The 18,883-nt window shown below is 45.5% G+C and overlaps 2 protein-coding genes across 3 annotated transcripts in view; one reads left to right on the top strand and one right to left on the bottom strand.

Annotated features, from left to right (window-relative positions):
• Positions 1-35: 35 nt before the first annotated feature.
• Positions 36-1,340, bottom strand: LOC137639487 (zinc finger MYM-type protein 1-like). The gene has a single exon (XM_068371757.1). It carries the CDS (start codon positions 1,338-1,340, stop codon positions 36-38), a length of 1,305 nt encoding a protein of 434 aa, XP_068227858.1.
• A 7,718-nt stretch (positions 1,341-9,058) lies between these two features.
• The window catches only part of LOC137640002 (uncharacterized), a 157,957-nt gene continuing 148,132 nt past the window's right edge, over positions 9,059-18,883 (top strand). Inside the window, exon 1 of one of the 2 annotated variants that reach the window (XM_068372344.1) lies at positions 9,059-9,208. The gene's annotated coding sequence lies outside the window, so the exon portion shown is untranslated. Of the gene's footprint in view, positions 9,209-9,265; positions 9,364-18,883 lie in introns of those variants that run through there. The other variant, XM_068372346.1, reaches the window with a different exon arrangement.

Below are 18,883 nucleotides of genomic sequence, written 5' to 3'. Positions count from 1 at the left end.
TCTATAGCTTTATAAGCTGATCCAGACTGAGACAGCTATTCACCTTCTTTTTCATAAGTGTGGAAGGAGTCACGCTTTGATGCAATATATTCCTTCAAGCTAGTCAGTGATGCCACAGCAGTATTTAGATCAAGTTTTGCGTGTTGTAGAGTTTTATTAGTTGCATCTGTTCTTTTCAGAATATAATTCCAGAAGGTGGTGTAAATTCCGGTTTCAAGCTGATTCATCTGTTTTAACAGTCCCTCTGCTTCACAGCGTACACATCTTTTTTCTTCAATGTCATCGATAATATGTTTAAGTACCTCCTTAATCTGCTCATAATTATGCTTAAGAGCTCTAGTTGCATCAGCTCTGCAGGACCAGTGCGTTGTTGTGACACGTTTGAGGGTCAATGACGAATCACTTTTTTTTAAAGCCTCATCCAGAAGTTGATACAGATGGGTTGAAATTGTAAAGACAAACAGCTTTTCAAGGAAGTCAAAGAAATGTACAGCACTTGAGCAGCATTCTACAGCATTTTTACCAACCAGGTTAAGAGAATGTGCTGTACAAGGAATCCAGGATGCAAGATTGTTCTTCTCTCTCACTTTGGCTTGAAGGCCATTGTACCTACCACTCATTGCTGATGCATTGTCATAGCTTTGTCCACGGCAGTTTCCAAGGGCCAGGTCATGTGTGTTTAAAAATTCCATCAAAGCATTGAACATATCTTCAGCACCATGCCTCTTGTTTACCATTAAGGTTACAAAGCGTTCCACAGGGCTATCTTTCTCCATGTACCTCAATACAAGGGTCAGTTGATCAACATGGGCTGCATCAGGTGTAGAATCCAAAGAGATTGAGTAGTATTTTGACTTCTTAACTCTGGAAATAATTTCTCTGAGGAGTTGTTCACCCATTTTGCTGATAACCTCTTCCAATGTTGTAGATGACAAATAGTTTGTGTGACCCTTTCCACGATTAGCTTCAGTTTTGATATGCTGAGTGAGAAAGTCATTATACTGGGAAATAAATTCAAGAATACCTAGGTTCCCATTTCTAGATGAACCAACCAACTCGTTGTCTCCTCGAAATGCTAAGCCCCGCTCAGCAATGAAGTGAACAACACTAATTACTCGTTTCAGCACTGATCTCCAATACTGTTCAAGGTGTTCAACATGTTGTGTCAGTTCTATGTCCACACGTCCAATTGCTTTTAGCCTTCCATTGAAAGCAACTGTAGCCTTTATATGTCCTGCTGATTGCTCATGATTTCTTAGATGTTCGTGTGAATGTTTCCAATCACAGAATCCAGTGGATGAGAGCAGAGAAGACTCAGATTTTTCTGTTTCTAAGCTCATCAATCTGCATGTAAAACAGTAAACACATCCCTGTGAGGGAGAGAAGCATAACCAGTTTTATATTATTACCTCCCCATTATAATTTTGACGGCGGAAGAGCCCAAGTGTACACATTCTTGGATTACCATCCTTTCTAGTTTGCTGCTTCGAATGTGTTGAGAACAATCTTTCACCATAGTGCTTAACTGTTGATACTCCCCTTTTCAGCCAGTATTCACGCATCTGCTCCGAAATAATGGATGGCCAAAGTCCAATGTCATTGCCCCCCGGTGGGCCCTCAACTTCAGCTTCTGAAAGAGGTGTGTCACTATCAGCCTCCATTTCTTTATCTTCTCCAGATGGATCCATTACTATTTCTGCCTTTTCCTTGTCAGGATCAGTGGCTTGGTTAACCATTTCTGCAGCTTGATCAGGTTCTGTAAGCTCATTACTCTTTCCTGACATTTGTCTTGGTGGATGTTGAACAGTGAAGAACTGATCCAATTTTTTCTTTCCCATTTCTTCTTCTGATTTTGTTATTGCTTTCTTTGCTTTATGTCTTTTTGAAGCCCCAGACTCCCAATTTCTTTTGTGGTGCCTATGTCTGTCTCCTTCTCGATTGTCCATGGCTCTATATGTTAATAAATCGTAATCTGAAATTACACAAAATGATCACACTCACCAAAAAATTGAAAATTTAACCAAATTAACAAAAACTTTCGAAAGTTCCTGTAATATTTTGATTACCTACTGCCTATATCAGTACTAATAATAAAGGAAAAGAAAACTTTCATTATTTCTCAACATCTCGTGAATATCCTAATTCGTTTGTGTCTCTCCCCTCATCTTTCCTTCGAGCTCCTTGCCCCGTATGACTTCCTGGCTAGTAATAGGTTCGGAATTCCTGATTAAACTAAAATGTGACTAAATAGTGAATGACTCTAAAAAAATGTAAGAAGAAAAAAATAAAATACGAAAAGGAACACACACTCTGTGAACACACGCTTGCCTCCCACCTCAATAATTGGTGCATCAATACGCAAAAAAAATGCACAGTCATGCAATCCAAAACACTGAATATACACTAGAGTCTCCAGACCATGGATTTTCCCCCTGCTTTACATAAATATGAACCAAAACGAACGTTTTTGGGGATGGAAAACTATTCTACCAATTTGATTCATCACAATACAACATATTTCGGTACTCAGTACCTCACCAACGAACGCCTGGCTTATTCATGAACATAGGATACTATTGATAAGAGGTCTAGAATTACATTAAATACCTCAAACAACAACAAAACTCACGCCAAAACTCAGCCGTGATGGATCACAGTACGCTCAAAGTGCCACTAACATCCAGAGTTGCCAGATGGTCAATACAGTTTGTTGCATCTCTCTCTCTCTCTCTCTCTCTCTCTCTCTCTCTCTCTCTCTCTCTCTCAAGTCTGGAAATGTGGATAAAATTCTTGCTGAATTCAAAGAAAATCTGGAAATTTCATTAAAGGGTCTGGAAATCTGGATAAAACTCCAAAAATCTGGAAAAATCCAAATTTTTCTGGCAATCTGGCAACACTGCAAAGCTGGACCAATTTTCTCTTATTGTTGCAAGAGAAAATGGACCAAAGTCCATGGTAACAAAAAAAAGGAAAACCTGCAGGCACTTGACTGCATGGTACTGACACTCATTTAGTTATGACTACGATACTAATCTTCTTAAATCAAAATTTATATTCTATATTGGTGGGAGGCCCCCTCTTGGTGGGTGGCCTGGGGCCCTGGCTCCTGCCTCCCCCCCTTGATCCGGTCCTGCTCGGCGACATCTGGGAGATAAGCCTGTCAAGGGAGATCTTGCTCTGCCGCCTTATCCAAAGCATCCGCGCCCAGTTGGAGGGTGCCAAGGACCTGGACACGCAGTCATTGGTTGAGAAGGCCAAGAAACTTCACCTGGCAGCCCGGGCTGCCAGATACGCCGCCACCACCTCCGTCAACACCGTCACAGAGCAGACTGAAGATTATCCTGCAGAGCCAGACGAGGTAGGGGTCAACTTGGTCCACAGCGGGAGATTCCAGAACTCCTGCTCTCGTCCCCCACTGCATCGACAGCAGCAGCAACGCCAGCAGAGTCCCCAGCAGGAGCAACGGCACCAAAGGGAGACAAGTACCACAAGGGTCCTGACTTTCCCAGGTGGTGCTATTTCCACCGAGTATGGGGGAAAGAGGCACAGAAGTGCGTCCAGCCATGCGCCCATCCAAAAAACTAGGTGGGCAACCGCGTCTACAAGCAGCCGTGGAGCAGGTGAGGCCTGATCACACGGGCTTTTACATCCTGGACGTCAACTCAGGAAAAAGGTTCCTGGTGGATACCGGCGCTACAGTGTCAACTTTCCCGCCCTCAAAGGCTGACCGCAGCCTCCCATCAGATGACAGGGGCCCCCTGGTCGGCATAAACAGCAGTCCCATCACCTGTTACGGGACAAGGACAATGAAGATATCCATCATGGACCGGGATTACGACTGGCCTTTCCTGATCGCAGACATCAAGGTGCCTCTCCTGGGTGCCGACTTCTTCGCTCACCACAGACTGTTGGTAGATATACATCGCAAATGACTAGCCGACCAGGATTCATACCAGTCCAACCACCTCTCCAGTGGGCCCAGCCTTCAAACCCAAGCTTCACCAACTGGAATGGGGTCCCCGCCAAGCATGGAATATTTCACCATATTTCAACAACGAGCCCCCAATCCATTGCAGATTTAGACGCCTCCCACTGCAGAAGCTACAAGACACCAAGCGCGCCTTCCAGGAGATGGAGCACATGAAAATTTGCAAGAAGGCGTCCAGCCCGTGGGCCTCTCCGCTGCACATGGTCAAGAAACCCGACGGGAGTTGGAGGCCCTGCGGCGATTATAGACGCTTAATTTTGGTCACGACGCCTGACCACTACCCTTTGCCTAACATGCAGGATCTCACTGGGGCCCTTCACGAGGCCACTATTTTCTCTAAAATGGATCTCCTGAAGTCTTATTTTAAGGTCACCGTACATCCCGACGACATCTCGAAGACGGCCATCATCACCCCACTCGGGTCTTACGTTTTCTCCTACACAACGTTCGGCCTGAGAAACGCCAGGGCGACCATCTAGCATCTAAGAGATAGCATCCTGGGGAACTTTCCCTCTGCGCTATCTACGTCAACAACATCCTCGTGTTCTCCAAGACACGGGAGGAGCACCTGGGGCACGTGAGGACGGTTCTGAAGCGACAGCAAGAGAATGGCCTCATGGTATGCTTCGACAAGTGCACATTCGGGGCGGAGAAGGTGGAGTTACTGGGACACGAACTCTCAAAAATGGGCGTGCGCCCCGTGACATCGAAGGTGGAGGCCGTAAACAAGCTCCTAGCACCAACCTCTGTGAGGTCTCTGCAAGAGTTCATCGGCATGGCTAACTACTACCGCAGGTTCCTGCCCAACATCGCCAGCGTAATGACAGCCCTCCTCAATGCCCTGAAGGGGAAACCGAAGAAACTGCAGTGGGATCCTCCTCAACAAAAAGCATTCGAGCAGACAAAGACTGCGCTCTACAAGGCCACAACCCTGGCCTACCAGGACTCCAGGGCCCCACTGAGGTTAACTACGGACGCCAGTAACGTTGCATGCGGCGCCGTCCTGGAACAGTTGGTCAACAACGAGCCTCAACCCCTCGCCTTCTTCAGCAGGACATTGAAACCACCCAGGACTCAATACAGCACCTTCAACCGCGAGCTGCTGGCAGTATACGCCACCGTCAGGCGCTTAAAGTACCTGCTGGAAGGAACCTCATTCTCAATTCAGACAGACCATCAACCTCTGGTCCATGCTTTCACCAAGCCTGGAGACGCATGGTCCGCCTGATAGCAACGACATCTGGCGGCCATCTCCGAGTTCGGCTGTACCATCAGCTATGTCCAAGGAAAAAAGAACCTGGTGGCCGACGCCCTGTCGAGGATCTGCATCAACTCCATCCACATCGGGATGGACTATGAGAACATCGCCCGGGAGCAGACGGATGACCCCAACACAGAGGATGTGAGGTCCTCCGCGACCTCCCTTCTGTGGGAAGACTTCAAGTTACATCCCAATGATGCCACTCTGCTCTGCAATACCAGCACAGGTTGTCCTCGACCTTTTCTCTCACCATCGAGGCAAAGGCTGGTATTCGACGTCATACTTGGCCTTTCCCACCCCTTATCAAGGACCACCACCAAGATGATGACTGACAAGTTTTTGTGGCTGGGAATAAGGAAGGACTCACACGAGTGGACGCATGCATGCACAGTGTGTCAGACCAGCAAGGTTAGCTGTCACACCGAGTTAGGAGTCGGCAGTTTCCCACAACCCAAGCGACGTTTCTGACATATCCAAGTCGACGTCGTGGGGCCCTTACCACCCCCAGGCAACGCCAGATACCTCCTCACAATCATCGATCAATCAACGAGGTGGCCAGAAGGGACACCCATGATGGAAGCCTCAACGGACGCCTGTGCCCAGTCCCTTCTCTCAAGCTGGGTCAGCCATTTTTGGGTCCTAGACAGCATGACAACCGACAGGGGGCCTGCCTTCATCTCAGACCTGTAGGCATCCCTCACCCGCCTGATGGGGACCAACCTGCACAGCACGACAGCATTACAACCCCGCAGCCAACGGCATGGTCGAAAGGAGCCATTTGTCCCTGAAGGTGGCACTAATGGCCGGATACAAGAACGAGCACTGAGTCAAGCAACTCCCCTGGGTCCTCCTCGGCCTTTGAATGGCTCCAAAAGCAAATGGCAATGCATATTCAGCTGAAAAGGTCTATGGAGAGACATTCGTGGTTCCTGGAGAGTTTTTTCCTTCCAATCCAGACATTGAAGACGTCAGCCTCACCTGGCTGCATGAAAGGGCAGGAAAATTCACGCCGTGCCATAAAACATACACAGACAGGACGAAATATTTCAGGTTAGCCTTGCTGGACACCTGCCCTTACGTTTTTGTCAGACAAGACGGTCACCAGCCCCCACCCTCACGTCCCTACAAGGGGCCGTATCGTGTGCTGGAGAGGACAAATAAGGCATTCAAGATCATGGTCCATGGAGCAGAAGACTGGTTGACTGTGGACAAAGTAAAGCCTGCTCACACAGAAGATGAGGATAACGTACCTGAGAATCAAGGGCGGCGCCCATGAGTGCCTCCCCAGAATAAAACAGAAGACACAAGAAGGCCGCCCAGACACGGTCCAAGGAAACCGCAACCAGCAGTTGAACCCCCCGGGTTGCAATACTAGGTTGGCAGGCATCCTGCAACCACCTGATGCACAAGGCGGAGATAATGGCCCTCCAGCGCTAGTATCCCGACGAAGGGGACGCCTGCAACCCCCGTCTCGGTACAGAGACTAAAAGCGCATATGTTTTTATTGAACCCTTCCATACAATTGTTAAAATGTTCCCCTTTTAATAATTGTCTTGTTGGGGGGGGGGAGTAGTTGTAAGGACAACGCCGTACAATGCTTGCAGCAACATTATCATATTTGTATATATTTTTCTGTACATATTATTTATTCAGTCCAGCGCAGGATCACCTGCCCTTCATTTCTATATACATTTAATTATCATATGTCAAGCGTGGGCTTTAATATTTATTGTAATGTTAACTGTACACACACATAAAAAATAAAGCATCACTCGTCTATGGTCTGTCATCTCGAACCCTCACAAAGTATAAAAAGCAAGAACTCAAAAAAAAGGAAAGGAAAGTAAAGTGGCAAATGAAAATAAAAGAAAAAAAATAGAATAAAAGAAAGCAGAGATGAGCAAACTGAGGTCTGTGAATAGTAATGGCAGAAGAGACTACATAGGAGAACTTAACACTAATGAGGAAGTAATAGTTATGAAAACAAGGTTAAATATGCTATAATTAAAAGAAAATTATAGAAATAGGAATGATAAGGATATACTTTGTGTGTTGTGTAGGGAGGCAGAGGATACTACTGAGTATATTTTTAATTGTAATAAGTTAAGAAAATTTAGAAATAATAACAGAGAAATAGGGAATTTAGAAACCCCAAGTAAAGAGGTTGCCCTTTGTATTGGAAAGGTCCTAGAAGTTAGAAGTAAAAGTATGTAGCTGTACTGTCTGTGTGGGAGGTAACTAATGATAATGAATTTTCTGCATATTGCAAGCGCTTTCTACTGCGCTTCTAGTAGTGTACCCACAATCACAGTGTTGTGGAAAGAGCAACAAGGAGCCTGGAACCTAGTTGAAGAACTCGTATGGAAAGTGCTGGAGCAAGAGCGTAGAAGAAATCTGCTGTAAATATGGGATGGAAGTTGAAGAAATAAGAAGTTGGGTGAAAAGGACCCTGAAAAAAGAAATCAAGAAAAGAATTATGGAAAAAATAGAAGAAACTATTGAAGAAAAAAAAAGAAAATAATGAAAAAATTAAGATTTATTAAAGGAAATGGCCCACTGCCTTATATCAGAGAAATTAATCTGGATAAGGCAACCCTTGTGGTGAAAGCAAGATTAAATATGCTCAACTTAAAAGCAAATTTCAGGGGAAAATATGAAGATAATTTGTGTGACTTGTGCAAAGATGAAGAAGATACTACTGAACATTTATTTTTATGCCCAAAATTAGGACAGTTAATGAAAGTAGAAATAAGTTTAGGTACGCTAAAAAAAAAAATCCGAGCAGGGATCTGGCTGCATTTATAGGTAGGGCAATGCATATAAAAGAAGAATTTAAGAAGTCCAAACTGACCACTATAGGTTGCCAAAACTGATGATAGCAAGGTGTTATCCTATCTAATTTCAAGGTAGAAGGGAATAAAAGTAAAGATTGAGAATCTCATTACGATATTAATTTATTTAGGGCACAGGTAATATAAACTTAATAACAATAATAAGAATAAGCTTAGAAGCTTTGCGCCTATCTATAAAGAGATAGAGTGCCCGCAAACTTATTTTGCGGAGTGAGCAATAAGGAACCAGGTACCAGGGTTGCCAACTGGCAGTTTTCAGTGCCAAATTTGGCGATTTTTGGCAATATAGTGAGCGTTTGGCAATGGAAAATAGTGAATTGGCAAGATATCATAAAGAGGCTCAAATTTGGCAGTTTTAAATAAATTCTGGCAGTAAATCAATGAAAATATTCCTAATCATATATTTTATTATTATTTCTATAAATGAAGCAGCTATTAAACGAAAACTCATGAACATTGTGACATAAAATGGTTGTATTTATTATTACAAGTAGGGTAGCTACTCCAGGTCAAAATTTGTAGGGAAGTGGTCGGTGGGCTACGAGGGTGAAAAAAAAAAACACTATTCAAATTGAAATTATAGTTTAAATTTTCTGTCAAATTGAAATCATAGTTTAATTATTTGTTTTTATTTGATTATGAAATTTAGCTTAATTAATAAAGGTTAATCACTGAAACAGCTATGGTTATTCACTATTCAGCACCAAGACATGGCCTATTATCTATATTTATAGGCTAGGATAGTGCCACTTGAAGGTTACAATATGCTATGAAGTTACTACTACCATAAAGTAATATTTATACACAACCTTAAAAGTTTTGCCAAATAAAAACATAATAGGTGTAAATACAAACATTTTCTTCGTTTTAAAGATAACCTAAAGTCCTAAACTTAACATAAACTTTACAAAACCCATCAAGATATAATTTTTCATCATTATTTTTCAAGTCCATGAAACATTCATATTTGTCAGTAATATGTTTGAATTGGCGGTAAATTTGATCAAATCTGGCAGTATGGGAGTCGTGTGACTTGGCAACCCTGCCAGGTACCAGGAAGTTAGGAACCAGGAATTAGACGAAGTCACAACTCACGAAGATATAAGCGTAGGTATCTTGTCGCGGGGGCATAAAACCCCCTGTGGCCGCAGGGTCATAAAAATAATTAGAATAGCGCCAACGTTATCCCTGCGTGTCGTAAGAGGCGACTAAAAGGGACGGGACGATGGTGCTGGGAACCCCCTCTCCTGTATCTACATCCTGTGAGACATAGACAAAGAGATGGAGCTGGGGGGAGAGTGACTGCTCCCTGCTCTCTAGTTTTGGGGTGTTTGAATGTGCGTGGATGTAGTACGATAGACAGTAAAAGGTGTGAAATTGGAAGTATGTTTAGGAATAGAAGGATGGATGTATTGGCCTTGTGTGAGACGAAGATAAAAGGAAAGGGTGAAGTGATGTTTGGTGAAATGTCTGGTAGTGTCTGGGATTGAAAGGGGAAGAGTGAGAGAGGGTGTGGCTTTATTGCTGAGTGAATGGACGACAGGTAAAGTGGTGGAATGGAAGGAGATATCATCTAGGTTAATGTGGGTAAGAGTTAGGTTGGGTAGGGAATGTTGGGCGTTTGTCAGTGCGTATGGGCCAGGTAGTGAGAAAAGTGAAGAAGAGCGGAATGAGTTCTGGAATGAATTAACTAGGTGTGTAGAAGGACTGGGTAGAAGGAATTATGTAGTTGTCATGGGTGACTTAAATGCTAGAGTGGGCACTGGAGAGGTAGAAGGTGTCATTGGGAAGTATGGCGTACCAGGTGAAAATGAGAGTGGTGAGAGACTGGTAGATATGTGTGTTGAGCAAGAGATGGTAATAAGTAATAGCCTTTTCAAAAAGAAAGATAAAAATAAGTATACATGGGTAAGAGTGGCAAATGGAAGAAGGCATTAATGGATTATGTGTTGATAACTAAAAGAATGTTTGGAAGATTGAAAGACGTGCAGTGTTTAGGGGTATGGCTAACGGTATGTCTGATCATTTTTTGGTGGAAGGAAAATTAGTTGTAGCAAAAGAGTAGGTGGATGTAAAAGGGAGCTAGTGAGGGTTGAAGAGCTAATAAAACCGGGGGGTAAAAAGTAAATATCATTAAAGGTTGAAAATGACATATGACGAAGTGAAAGTAAGAGAAACGGTTTCATTGTAGTGTATTACAGGGCAATGTAACCTAGGAAAACAACTACTTTTTCTTATAGAAAAAATTACGCTCTCTTCGAAAATGACACTTGTTCCCGTCGCAAATTAATAGTTTCAGAAATATATGTACATCTATATCCTCCAATAATGGGGGACCCCCAGTGGGAACTCGGGGTTTTGGGTGGGGAAAACATACTGGGGAATCGATATATAAACGTAAAACAAGCCTTTTCTTCTCTATACATTACCTTCTTGAAATTATAATAAACGGAGGAAAATACAAAACAGTATATCTGGATAAACTTTGGAGGCGCCGTTACAAAGATTGTGTCATGAAAAAATACAGTAACCAGTGCTGCCAACGTCCGATGTAGATCAAATGTTATTTTGTGACCTGTCATACTACTAGGCTAGGTTAGGTGGGTTTGTTAGGTTCTGTGCCCTTTTTGTACTTTTTATATATTGAGTAAAACTTATATGGAGAAATTATTTAAAATACATATGGAAATATCTATCATTACTATCTTTAGTAACTCTGTGTACCATACGTCAACGTTGGTAACACTGTGTATTATTGGTAACGTCGCTAATGTTATCGTTCGTTCGTAAGAGAAGTGACACCGTGCAACTCAAAGTTATCCGAATTGGTTGATCTGTTTGTTTCCGATTGAAATGAACATCAAATTCGATTAATTCACGTTATTTACTATAGGAAAACAATTATATATCGTTTCCCCAGTATGTTTTCCCCACCCAAAACCCCGAGTTCCCACTGGGGTCCTCCATTATCGTAGGATATAGATGTATATATATTTCTGAAACTATTCATTTGCGACGGAAACGAGTGTCATTTTTTAAGAGATCGTAATTTTTTCTATAAGAAACAGTAGTTTTTTTCCTAGGTTTCATTGCCCTGTAATTCACTACAAAAATACCAGAGAAACTGGCAATTTAGAGGAGGAGTGAAAGTTAGTAAAAGAAAATTTTGTTGGGATTGCAAGTGATGTGTGTGGCAAGAAGGTTGTTGGAGGCAGTATGAGGAAGGGCAGTGAATGGTGGAATGAAGGAGTGAAGGTAAAAGTGGAAGAGAAAAAGAGGTCTTTTGAAGAATGGCTGCAGAGTAATAGTATAGAGAAGTATGAAAAATATAAAGAGAAAAATGTGGAAGTAAAGCGCAAGGTACGTGAGGCAAAGAGGGCAGCTGACCTGAGGTGGGGTCAGGGATTGGGTCATTCATATGAAGAGAATAAGAAGTTGTTATGGAAAGAAGTGAAGAGAGTAAGGAAGGCTGGCTCAAGAATTGAAGAGACAGTGAAAGATGGAAATGGAAGGTTGTTAAAAGGAGAGGAGGCAAGGAAAAGATGGGCGGAATATTTTGAAAGTTTACTGAATGTTGAGGATAATAGGGAGGCAGATATAATTGTTGTTGCAGGTGTTTAGGTGCCAGTGATGGGAGATGAGAATGAGAGAGAGATTACAATAGATGAAGTGAGGAGAGCACTAGATGAAACGAGAGTAGGAAAAGCGTCTGGTATGGATGGTGTGAGAGCCGAGATGTTGAAGGAAGTGGGTGTGACTGTACGTGAACGGTTGGTGAAATTGTTTAATATGTGTTTTGTGTTGTCAATGGTACCAGTAGATTGGGTTTGTGCATGTATTGTACCACTATATAAGGGTAAGGGAGATGTGCATGAGTGTTGTAATTCAAGAGGTATTGGTTTGTTAAGCGTAGTTGGAAAAGTGTATGGTAGAGTAATGATTAATAGGATCAAGGATAAAACAGAGAATGCAATCTTAGAAGTACAGGGTGGTTTTAGAAGAGGTAGGGGTTGTATGAATCAGATTTTTTGCGAGAGATATTTAGCAAAAGGTAAGGAGGTGTATGTTGCGTTTATGGATCTGGAGAAAGCGTATGATAGAGTTGATAGGGAAGCAATGTGGAATGTGATGAGGTTATATGGAGTTGGTGGAAGGTTGTTGCAAGCAGTGAAAAGTTTCTACAAAGGTAGTAAAGCATGTGTTAGGATAGGAAATGAAGTGAGTGACTGGTTTCCGGTGAGAGTGGGGCTGAGACAGGGATGTGTGATGTCGCCGTGGTTTTTTAACTTGTATGTTGATGGAGTGGTGAGAGAGGTGAATGCTCGAGTGCTTGGACGAGGATTAAAACTGGTAGACGAGAATGACCATGAATGGGAGGTAAATCAGTTGTTGTTTGCGGATGATACTGTACTGGTTGCAGACACAAAAGAGAAGCTTGGCCAATTAGTGAGAGAATTTGGAAGAGTGTGTGAGAGAAGGAAGTTGAGAGTTAATGTGGGTAAGAGTAAGGTTATGAGATGTACGAGAAGGGAAGGTGGTGCAAGGTTGAATGTCATGTTGAATGGAGAGTTACTTGAGGAGGTGGATCAGTTTAAGTACTTGGGGTCTGTTGTTGCAGCAAATGGTGGAGTGGAAGCAGATGTACGTCAGAGAGTGAATGAAGGTTGCAAAGTGTTGGGGGCAGTTAAGGGAGTAGTAAAAAATAGAGGGTTGGGCATGAAAGTAAAGAGTTCTATATGAGAAAGTGATTGTACCAACTGTGATGTATGGATCAGAGTTATGGGAAATGAAAGTGATGGAGAGACAGAAATTGAATGTGTTTGAGATGAAGTGTCTAAGGAGTATGGCTGGTTAGGGTTAGGAACGAAGTGGTGAGAGTGAGAACGGGTGTAAGAAATGAGTTAGCAGCTAGAGTGGATATGAATGTGTTGAGGTGGTTTGGCCATGTTGAGAGAATGGAAAATGGCTGTCTGCTAAAGAAGGTGATGAATGCAAGAGTTGATGGGAGAAGTACAAGAGGAAGGCCAAGGTTTGGGTGGATGGATGGAGTGAAGGAAGCTCTGGGTGATAGAAGGATTGATGTGAGAGAGGCAAGAGAGCGTGCTAGAAATAGGAATGAATGGCGAGCGATTGTGACACAGTTCCGGTAGGCCCTGCTGCTTCCTCCGATGCCTTAGATGACCGCGGAGGTAGCAGCAGTAGGGGATTCAGCATTATGAAGCTTCATCTGTGGTGGATAATGTGGGAGGGCGGGCTGTGGCACCCTAGCAGTACCAGCTGAACTCGGTTGAGTCCCATGTTAGGCTGGGAGGAACGTAGAGAGTATAGGTCCCCTTTTTTGTTTTGTTTCATTTGTTGATGTCGGCTACCCCCCAAAATTAGGGGAAGTGCCTTGGTATATGTATGTATGTATGTATCTTGCAAAGTCCTAGCAAAGAAATGGTTCCATACATAATGATTAAGGAGGGCTTTGAATCTGAAAAAAGAGATTAACAATATATAATTTTCAATATTAAACTTACCCGATAATCATGTAGCTGTCAACTCCGTTGCCCGACAGAATTCTATGGAGGGATACGCCAGCTATCACAATACTAGAAAGGGGTGTACTTACCAGCGCCACCTGTGGCCAGGTACTATAGTACTTCTTGTTGACACCTCCTCAATTTTTCCTCTGTCGTGCTTCCGGCAAGACGTTCTGGGATACGCTTTTGATCTTGGAGTATTTTCACGGCTTTTGGTGAAGTATTTCTCTTTGATTTCGGCTGTCGCTTTACTGGAAACCTTCTTATATTAGCTTAGATAGCTTTTATTTAATCCTGATTAACGGTTAACGATCTTTTGCTTGATTTTGAAACCCCACTTGGCTAACTCTTTGGATTCAAGATGTCTGACATTTCACAAGCCCCCACCCATAGGCGATGTAGGTCTTGTAATAGGCGTATTCCGAAGGCCTCGGTAGATCCTCACACCGCTTGTTCTGACTGTAGGGATAGACCCTGTCAGTTAGAAAATCGATGTGAGGAATGCGCCGGACTTTCGGAACTTGATTTTGTCCGTCTTCTGAAGTATTCAACCAAGTTAGAGAGAGGCAGAGTTAGGAGGAGTTCTTCTCACTCTTCACTTTTTTCCTCACCCCATGATCCCCTACCTTTTCCTACCCCTGTAGTGGCTACCCCCGAACCTACTATTTGCCCTCAGCCTGATATGTCTGTTGTTTTGCGTGCTATTCAGGCCTTAGGCGATAAAGTAGAGTCAGTGGTTAGCGATCATAAGTCTCTTATGGCCGAAGTCAAGGAACTTAAGGTCAAGAGTGCAGTGGGTGGTATTAGTGCCAGTGCTGTGACGAGTGCTAGTGTCAGTGCAGTGCCAAGTGCTAGTGTCAGTGTCAGTGTGGTGCGTGAGGATACTTCTGTGCGTGCCAGTCGTCCTCCCAGTCCGGGACCTCTTGCAAGCTCCCAAGCCCAGGGGAGAAGCAATGTCGAAGGGCAAAAGGGTTCGGCAGGCCTTGATCGGCGCACAGAAGTATCCTCGGTGGTTGCGGGCGTGTCTTCCAGAGACCGTCACTCCCACCTGCAGACGATTGAGCCCGTCTTTTACTCGTCCGCTGATCAATTGTCAGGGAAGAAACGCTGGACTCAGGTCTCTAGACCACTCAAACGCAGAGTCCAGTCCGCGAGTGCTCAACCGGGCTGCAGTCATTGGCTCAGCTCTGACTCGCCGCAGTCATCTGTCGACTGCACTCCGCCCAAGAGGAGTAAGGTTCTGCCGCAACAGATCTCTGCTGTTAAGGCTTTGCCTCAGCAGACCTTAGTGTCTGCCGACCCCAAGTTGGCTCTACTGCAGTCCATGCAGTCACAACTTTCAGTCTTGATGCGTGAGTGTCGGGCTGAGAAGGTTGCGCCTCCGCCTCCGCCTGCACTCGCTCCGCCTACGCTCGCTCCGCCTGACCGCAGTACCGCCTGCCAGGCGTACGATGTTGAGCCACGTTCTGAGTTTACTGTTCCCAGTGGTGTACAGCTCCCTCCGCCTTCCTTAAGGCAACCTCAGCAATGGGATCAGGAGGCTTATACCTCTCTTCCTCCGCTTCCACTTGCTGCTCCACCATTGATGCAACACTCGGTTGAGGTACAACAACCTCTCCCATCCATGAGTCAGTCTCCTCAGCTCTCGCTGCAGCGAGCTCAACCCTCCTCAAGGCAAGCACCACAACACCTTAGCCTTGCGCCTCAGGAGCCTCAACTCGCGAGACATTTACTACGTTCTGCGCAGCCTCTACCTCATCGCTCTCCGCTCACACCGCAGGAACCTCTACTCGTTCCTCAGGAACTTGCTACTCCGCTTCCGCCAACCACTCAGCAAGCGCAACCCTTGAGTTCAGTCACTCATGCTAGGAGTCAGCCTCCTCCTCCCATGCGCCTACCTTCTGCTACTTCTTGTGATCAGCCCTTGCAGTCTGAGCCTCAGGTGTTCCCTCAACAGAGTCTTGAAGAGGAAACCACTAATATTGTTGTTCCAGCTCGTGCTGACTCTGCCGTTCAGCATACCTTTCCGATCTCTTCGCTACACTCTGGTGATGAGGCGTCTGATGATGAGGCGGCACACCTGGATCCCTCATCAGACGTGGATGAATCCAAGTCTTCTCCGCCTTCTATTGACTTTCGTAAGGTCTTGGCTCTGTTTAGGGAGGTATACCCAGACCACTTTGTCTCTGCCATTCCACGCTCTCCGCCATCTGAGTTTTCGCTGGGCATGCAGCCAGCTAAGTCTACCTATACTAAGCTAGTCCTAGCAAGGTCCTCTAAGAGAGCGTTAAGGATCTTAGGGGAGTGGTTGTAGACTAAGCAACACCTTGGAAAGACTTCATTCATGTTTCCTCCGACTAAGCTCACCTCTAAAGCGGGCGTTTGGTATGCCACAGGAGAGGAACCAGGTTTGGGAGTACCTGCCTCTGCCCAGGCTGACTTCTCAAGTCTGGTAGACTCGCCTCGTAGAACAGCAATGAGGCGCTCTAAGGTTTGCTGGACCTTCTCAGACCTTGATCACTTCCTGAAGGGTGTTTTTAGAGCATTTGAGATGTTCAACTTCTTAGACTTTTGCCTGGGGGCCCTCAGCAAGAAGACCTCCCCTGCGGACAAAGATTCTGCCATGCTATTAATGTCCTGCATGGATAAGGCCATTAGAGATGGATCTGGCGAGCTTGCGTTGATGTTTGTGTCAGGGGTTCTTAAGAAAAGGGAACAGCTATGTACCTTCCTTTCCTCCAGCATTACACCTTGTCAAAGGTCTCAACTCCTTTTCGCTCCGCTCTCGAAGTTCCTCTTCCCCGAAGAGCTGGTTAAGGACTTGTCTGCTGCCCTGATACAAAAGGACACACATGATCTTGTAGCCTCATCGGCTCGTAAGACTAAGGTTGCTACCTCAGTCCCCAGGACTTATCGCACCCCAGTGGCTGATACTCCTGCTACGAGGTTCATACCGCCCTTTCGTGGTAGAGCCCCCAGCCGAGGAAGCTCCCGTCCAGACTCTTCCAGGAGCAAGTCTAGGAAAGGTTCCAAGGCTTCTAAAGGAAAAAACTGACTCTCCGCATCTCCAGACAGCAGTAGGAGCCAGACTCAAGAGCTTCTGGCAAGCCTGGGAAAAGAGAGGTGCAGACGCCCAGTCTGTCAGTTGGCTGAGGGAGGGTTACAGGATTCCATTCTGCCTCAAACCCCCTCTGACCACATCTCCCATCAACCTCTCTCCCAACTACAAAGAAGAGGACAAGAGGCTAGCGTTGCACCAGGAGGTGTCGCTACTTGTGCAGAAGAAGGCAGTGGTTATAGTCCGGGACCATCAATCCCCGGGCTTCTACAACCGTCTCTTTCTGGTGGCCAAGAAGACAGGAGGTTGGAGACCGGTGCTGGACGTCAGCGCGCTCAATGCGTATGTCACCAAGCAGACGTTCACGATGGAGACGACGAAGTCGGTCCTAGCAGCGGTCAGGCAGGAGGACTGGATGGTCTCGTTGGACTTGAAAGATGCCTACTTTCACGTTCCTATTCATCCAGACTCCCAACCTTTCCTGAGATTCGTTTTTGGAAAGGTTGTCTACCAATTCCAAGCCCTGTGTTTTGGCCTAAGCACAGCTCCTATGGTGTTCACGCATCTGATGAGGAATATAGCAAAATTCCTCCACTTATCGGACATCAGAGCCTCCCTCTACTTAGACGACTGGCTGTTGAGAGCCTCCACGAGTCGTCGCTGTCTGGAGAGTCTCAACTGGACTTTGGACTTAATCAGAGAACTGGGTCTGTTAGTCAACATAGAAAAGTCTCAGCTCATTCCCTCCCAATCCATTGTGTACCTGGGAATGGAGATTCGGAGTCAGGATTTTCGGGCTTTTCCATCGGCCCCAAGGATAAGCCAAGCCCTAGATTGCATCATGAGCATGCTGAAGAGGAGCAGTTGCTCAGTGAGACAGTGGATGAGTCTCACAGGGACCCTTTCATCACTGGCCCTGTTCGTCGAGCTAGGGAGACTCCACCTCCGCCCTCTTCAATTCCATCTTGCAGCTCATTGGGACAAGGGTTTGACTCTCGAAGCAGTCTCTATCCCAGTCACCAAAGAGATGAAGACCACTCTCTTGTGGTGGAAGACCAATCTCCTGCTCAGGGAGGGCCTATCGTTGGCTATTCAGACCCCCAATCTTCATCTCTTCTCAGATGCATCGGACTCGGGCTGGGGTGCGACCTTGAACGGACGGGAATGCTCGGGAACATGGAACGAGGAACAGGGAACGCTCCACATCAACTGCAAGGAGCTACTAGCAGTTCATTTAGCCCTGCTGAACTTCAAGTCCCTCCTGCTGGGCAAGGTGGTGGAGGTGAACTCAGACAACACCACAGCCTTGGCGTACATCTCCAAGCAAGGAGGGACCCATTCGAGGAGCCTATACGAGATCGCAAGGGACCTCCTCATTTGGTCAAGAAGTCAAAACCTCACTTTGGTCACGAGGTTCATTCAGGGCAACATGAACGTCTCAGCAGATCGCCTAAGCAGAAGGAATCAGGTCATTCCCACGGAATGGACCCTCCACAAGAGGGTGTGCAACAGACTTTGGACCTTGTGGGGTCAACCTACCATAGATCTGTTTGCCACCTCCATGACCAAGAGACTTCCGCTGTACTGTTCCCCAGTTCCAGACCCTGCAGCAGTTCATGTGGATGCTTTTCTGCTGAACTGGTCCCATCTCGACCTTTACGCATTCCCACCGTTCAAGATAATCAACAAAGTCCTGCAGAAATTCATCTCGCACGAAGGGACACGGCTGACGCTGGTTGCTCCCCTTTGGCCTGCAAGAGAATGGTTCACAGAGGTACTTCAATGGCTAGTCGACATCCCCAGGACTCTACCTCTAAGAGTGGACCTTCTACGTCAACCTCACGTAGACAGGTTGCACCCAAACCTCCACGCTCTTCGGCTGACTGCCTTCAGACTCGAAAGATTCGCTAGAGCTAGAGGCTTTTCGAAGGAGGCAGCCAGTGCGATTGCCAGAGCAAGAAGGGTTTCCACTCGTAGAGTCTACCAATCTAAGTGGGAAGTCTTCCGGAGCTGGTGTAGAGCCAATTCAATATCCTCTACCAATACCTCTGTGACCCAAATAGCTGACTTCCTATTACATCTTAGGAATGAGAGATCCCTTTCAGCCCCTACGATTAAAGGGTACAGGAGTATGTTGGCTTCAGTTCTCCGCCACAGAGGTTTGGACCTTTCTTCCAACAAGGACCTTCAAGACATCCT

This window comes from Palaemon carinicauda, chromosome 4 (genome assembly GCF_036898095.1).
Source record: "Palaemon carinicauda isolate YSFRI2023 chromosome 4, ASM3689809v2, whole genome shotgun sequence".
In the NCBI taxonomy this organism is placed as follows: Eukaryota; Metazoa; Arthropoda; class Malacostraca; order Decapoda; family Palaemonidae; genus Palaemon; species Palaemon carinicauda.
Note: the sequence above shows the minus strand (reverse complement) of the source record. Positions and strands in the feature narration are given on the sequence as shown.

Bases quoted from the DNA above. Each gene is read 5' to 3' on its own strand.
- LOC137639487 (XM_068371757.1), bottom strand. From the start codon at position 1,340: ATGAGCTTAGAAACAGAAAAATCTGAGTCTTCTCTGCTCTCATCCACT.